This window comes from Rissa tridactyla, chromosome 1 (genome assembly GCF_028500815.1).
Source record: "Rissa tridactyla isolate bRisTri1 chromosome 1, bRisTri1.patW.cur.20221130, whole genome shotgun sequence".
Taxonomy (NCBI): Eukaryota; Metazoa; Chordata; class Aves; order Charadriiformes; family Laridae; genus Rissa; species Rissa tridactyla.
This window is the reverse complement of record NC_071466.1, coordinates 61,082,937-61,088,936: the sequence shown is the minus strand read 5'-3', so window position 1 is coordinate 61,088,936 and position 6,000 is coordinate 61,082,937. Positions and strand designations below refer to the sequence as shown.

The following is a 6,000-nucleotide window of genomic DNA, read 5'->3' as shown; positions in this document are numbered from 1 at the left end:
TGTATAATTTAATTCTCATGCGCCACAATCACATTTCCGTGTTATAGCCATGTAGCACAAATAACAATTCTTGCAGATCTAAGGGTGTGTCAATAGACACTAAACCATAGAAAATGCCATAAAATACTCTATGCAAACTTTAAGCATCCATCTTCAATATAATTGTATTTACAAATTTTTATGAACTTATAGTATGTAATGAGCCACTGAAGACATTTTTACAATATTTATTAGATTATGAATTTATAAATTCAAGGACTCAGAGGCACATAGTTTAAAAGGCCAAGAACACCGAAACTAATGAAGTCACAGAAATCAGAATATTTGTGGATGTAACACCAGTAAAAAATAAAAATCACATCCAAACTAAAAGCAACACTTCTCAAGAGTCATCCTTCAAAGTCAGCATAATAAAAAGTTCTCATTTCCCTCAAAGAAAAATAATTCATCCCACCTACCAAGCTAGAAAAACCTATTTACAGCTGTACTTTTATCAGAAGTATCATTAAGTTGAGCAATACAGCCACTTCTATTCTGCCATTAGAATTTAACATTTCTTTTAAAGTATAGTTGTATTTACAAATGCATAAATATTGTAACTCTGATCTTTATTAAGATCTGAATGAAAACAGGCTGTTAAGTCACAATACAAACGTGTTAGTGGAAAAAGTGTTTGGGGCAGCTGCATATTCAGTATCATTCTCAAAGAACAGGAAGCCAATACTTCTGACAAAGCTCAAGTTCATCAACTAGACCAGGTCTTTAAGTAACATTAATGAAGATTAAACCTCTTCTGTGTTAATTCTTTACATTGGTTTCTTCAGTCAACTTTCACCACGCTGTATATTTTGGTTACAAACCAAAAGCATGCAAAGAATCCAATTGTCCCTAAAAAAAAAAAAAAAGAAAAAAAGAAAATGAAAAAAGAAATTACACATTAGGAAAACTGACCCAGGAGACATCAATTTCTACCTTTAGCTCATAAATCAGCGGATTGCATATATGTATGTCCTACCTTTAGTCTTCAGTACATCCATCAGATCAGGTAATGGAAAGTTACAGACAGTACCTGTTTTTTTCAGGCATCAAATACTATCTAAAGTATCTCATTATTTTCACAATCACAGAGCTGATCACACGGAAGACGCTAGTTTTAAGACATTTCTATGTTATTTCTCTTCCTACATATTTGTACTTTGTTGTTTCATTATTCCACAGTCCAGTTCCTTCGTATCACTCCATTTCACCCTGCTTCAGTGACTAGTCACACACACTTTACCTGATCTGCTCAGCTGGTCAGAATATTGTTATTATATTTAATAAACCAATTAGAATGACAGCATCAAAAGGAGTTTGCATGTCTTAGTTACACTTTAAGGTCTTTAGAGCACTACCTTTATTTCTGTGTAAAGCAAGTTAATACAAATTTCAAACCACAGTGTAGTTACTATGCAACTTGTACTCTTATGGAAAAGATGTTACATACCTTTAAAAACAAACACTTCTGAAACATGTAAGCAGTCAAAAGATAAAAGCAAACTTGAACTGAAATTTAAGGACAAAGACTGTTTCTCCCTGATAACTTATAATCCTTTTAGCTGAAGAAAAATAGCTGCATCCCTTGTTCGTGAAACTCCAACAGAAGTTTTTAACAAAAATATTTCTTCGAATGCAAAGGAGTTAATATAGTTGGGCTTTGTTAATCTAACTGGATTACTTCAAAATGCAGCCTCAGTCAGAATGGATTTAACTGCAGCTCAGAACACCTGTTACAGGAACCTTCATTTCCCACAAAAACTAGGACAGAAAAAGAGCCCTGAAAATTATCTGATTTTTGCCTGAGTACCTCTTCTGAAATCATAGCCTTAACTTATGCAAGAGCCAAGTAAGCTCTTTAAAGGAAAAAAAAAAAATCACCTTTATTTTAGATCTGATAAGAGGCACAACAGAAGTTGTGTGCTAACTCATTCACTACACAAGCTTGGAAGGAACCATGAATGGTACTACAGTATTTTTTTTTCCCCCTTCACGCTTGCTAAGCTACTGATGTTTAACTGACTCATTTACTATGATACGTAGCTGTGGTCCCAGCTGTGAATCAAAGATTTGTCATGTAGCTCCCGGTACTTTGCCTGCTGAGTCTGATCAATGACCTGGAATGCAGTATGGATGCAAGTGCCTGAAGCATGTGTTACACTGACATAGCAGCAGGGCACCGTCAAAACCCTTCCTGATACTGACGATTTTTAACAGATGAGTAAGCAGCAGCAGAATAGTTTTGATACAACAATTATGATTTTCTCTTTTTAGCTTTTTTATCATCCTGACACAGGAAGTCAGTTGCCTTTAAGAGCAGTCTTTGTTAAATTGCTACTATGCTTTTTCAGTTTAGAAGCTGGAGAACTGCCTGTCCTTTACCCCGCCTCTAACTTTTTCTGTAAAACCTTATCTCGAATCACTTCAGTAAATCTCAGAGAACTGATCATATCTGTCTTTGAATGCGTATCAACCTAAACGGACAAAATTACTCTTAAATCTTAAGAAATAGGACTACTCCCTCAAATTAAAGGGTAATTTGCACTTAATCTTGTGGGAAATAAATAAAAAAAAAAATCATTAAGCATACGATGTTTTAAAGTTCTAACCATTTGGTTAACTTCACATGTATTCTTCCCTGATTTCAATATAGAAACTGAGAATTTAAAAAAAACTAAAGCATGCAAACTCTGAAAGCTTAGTTCAAGTTGCACAGCATAACTCACATCTCCACTGTCCCAATTACATAGAAATGACTAACACAGAAAGCACCTGAAGGGGTCTGAGAGTAAAATGCCTCTTCTTTGCACGCTTGTGAACCCACCCTGAAAAGGACTCCCCAGGCTTGCTGGCAGGCGCCGCACAGCCAACTGGTCAGTTGAAAGTGAACGTGTGAGCAAAGGAAAAGGCAGATGCCCTGGACACGTCCTAATGCCTCTAGATGATGTCATGTGACATGACTGACTTGAAAGAATAAGGGCAAAAGATGTAAGTCTTCGCTAAGCTAAGACTCAGCATAGAAAATTTAGCGTAAATCCCCTTTATCTTGAACCTGCACGCTCCAGAATTACTGTGGACAATCCAAAGTAAACAGACTGAACAAAGGAGACAGGGTAAAGTCAATTCTGGTTTGGGCCCAAACTGTTTACTGTTAAAGGCAGGCATGCTGAATATCTGTTGGAAAAGCTAGTGAAACTAAATTAATTGACCTTACACTTATGTAAGGCTTAGTTATTTTTTTCATGCTACTTTTTGCACCACAGTTAAAATTGATCTGCAAACAGCAGTACACATTCATTTCTAGTTGAACAACCATGCACTCCTAAATTCTTCAGTTCAATGAGACTATTAGTAAACCCAGATCAGAGGTTAAGAGAAAGGCAGGATGAGAAATGAGACAGAGGGAGAAAGGGAGGCAGAATCTCTGATCTACACATTCAGAATGACTTGCTGACCAGTACACAAAATATGAACAGATGTAGAGATGATATGCAAGTTACAAGATATCCTCAAGCAATGACAAAACACGTTAGACTGACTTAAAAAGGATGAAAGATAAAACTAACCACTTTTGGAACACAGCTTGATCACTTTTCAAAGAGATTATATAATGTACTTAAGTGCCATTCCCTCCTTCTAACAGGCAATGACCCAAGAAACTCCTTGCAGGCTCCTGCTCCTGTTCATCATCATCTGCATTCAGTCGTGGTGCAGAAACAGCTTCAGTATCTCCTAAGCTGCAGTGGTAACATCTTTGAAACTAATATTTGGTTACACTTAAAATTAACACCATTTTCAAATGTCATTCCTTTTCCCACTGGATCTTTTTTGTTTTCCTATGTCAAGTGGAAACGAAAATTCTACTTATAGGGAGATCTGTATTAAAAGCTCCAATGACAAGCCACTTGTGTTCCAGGAGGCCTCAAAATACAGCTTCTACAGCTGTATACGTAAATACGTATCAAAGCCTTTGGAATCATTAAACTTCATCATAAACATGGACCTTGAAATTATTTAAAGCATTCATCAGTTCAAAATAGTTTCAAAAACATTACTCTGTGGGGTAAAGTCCACAAAGACAGATTACATTCTGCTGGAACAGAATTTAGTATTTTTAAGATTTTTGAGGAGCTGGCAATTGCTTCCCTCTTGCACGAGGGTTTGAAAGGAGACCTTGCATTTTCACCAGCATTCTTCCACTCTAAACAAGGGATATGTGTTTCTGACTGAAGATTCCTTCTTAATACTGAAGATGACAAAAGGAAGATTTTTTTGACCTCATCTCACTTATTCAAGAGGAAATTGAAATGCAGCACCTTTGAAAGGAAGCACCTTTTCCAAAAGCTCACAATAAAGATGACAAGGTTCTGACAAGACTGCATCAAAAAGTGGTTAAGAAATTCTGCCTGCTTCCCATGCCACTTCAGTGCAATTGGGAAAGAAGGTAAAGAAATTCTGGAAAAGAACAAATGAAGGAAAAAAAAAAAAAGTATTCTCTGTCAACTTTTACTCCTCTCTCTTCCTTCTTCCTATTCTAAAGCTGCAATTTTTTCCTTCATTAACACTGTAACTTTATGCTTGATTGTGTGTGATTTGAAGTGCGTTTCTCCAAAGACAACTAATTTAAAAATTGAGTTTGTCACATGACTAACATAGGAATGAAATCTGGAGAAGTATTTATCATGTTTTAAGGTGTCATACTTGATGTTATAGGCCACACCTCTAATTAGCATTAGCTTTGCCTCATCCTCACTTAATCTGTTTCACTAAAATTTGTGATCACAGAGACTTGCAAACATTATGCAACTATCTGGAATAGTCAAAGACATAAAAATTTGTAATCCTGTAGCAAGGTAAGTTTTGCCAAGGATTCTACTATGCAAAGCTAAAGGTAGCCTCATTTAAATTTAAAATTAAGGTTCAATATACTTACCTGTGAAAAGGAAGAAGATCAAAACCATTATCATGGTATAACCAAAATATAAAATAGTGCTAGCTGTTCCTGTGATTTGCAGTTTAGAAAAAAAATAATGTATTGCATATATTAGGAAATAAACTGCAGTGAAGCCACTAGTGAGAAATGAACGCCACTGCCAGTGATAGTCCTAGAAGTGGTGAGAAAGAAAAATACGTATGAGTATTATTCCATGCACCTCTAACGCACTGACCCTATTACTGAACACAGATATTTTTTCTATTACCACTTTATCCAAAAGTGACTTTTTATAGTATTTATCTACAGGAAAAACAGCTATATATAATAAATAGTGCTTTAACTACACCATTCACAATTAGAGATAAGAAACCTAAAGATCAATATCAAATAGGCAAAAAATCTAAAAACCCAAATAAGCCGGACCTACTATAAGCCAGCCACAGAGATCTTTTTCCTCAAGCTCGGGCATGTCCAAAATGCACTTTGATTCAACAAAAGTTAACAGATTAGTTTGGTGCCTTCAGAAAACAAGCAGTTAGAATCTAAAGATGAGATATCTGACTTAGTAGTACTTAGCAATATTTACTACAAGTTTCGCCAAAGGTAGCCTGCTTCACTTTTTAAAGACACGGTTTAAGCACATCTCATCTAGTAGCGGTGTTTATGTTGAATTCTAGAATACTTATTTTCAATTACAAAAGCCTTAAAATTTTTGGAAACATTCTTAAAACAATATCAAGTATGAATACTGAAGAATATTTCTTACCTCTGCACATAGATGGAAGTAGCAGAGCAATATTGTAGCCTCAGAACATGTAATAACCAAAATAATGAATACCAGAAACAGGAAGCCAAACATGTAATACATCTGGTGAGACCTATAAAAGGAAGTTTAAAAAAGATAAAAATTAAGATGGACACTGTGCTAATATTACTTCTTCATATGCAGTAGTATCACCTTCACCTTAAGTATTCCCCTTCCTATTGAAGTATTGTCAGTTGTATAAATTGACTAATTTATTTTCTAA

At 35.4% G+C, this 6,000-nt stretch overlaps 1 protein-coding gene across 1 annotated transcript in view; it reads right to left on the bottom strand.

The window, feature by feature from the left end:
- Positions 1 to 211: 211 nt before the first annotated feature.
- Positions 212 to 6,000, bottom strand: part of TM9SF2 (transmembrane 9 superfamily member 2) — a 28,068-nt gene continuing 22,279 nt past the window's right edge. The window contains exons 15-17 of the mRNA XM_054203167.1: positions 5,739 to 5,850; positions 4,970 to 5,141; positions 212 to 888 (exon numbers count right to left, since the gene is read on the bottom strand). Coding sequence (XP_054059142.1) covers positions 821 to 888; positions 4,970 to 5,141; positions 5,739 to 5,850 — 352 coding nt within the window. The 3' untranslated portion in view covers positions 212 to 820. The remainder of the gene's footprint in view (positions 889 to 4,969; positions 5,142 to 5,738; positions 5,851 to 6,000) is intronic.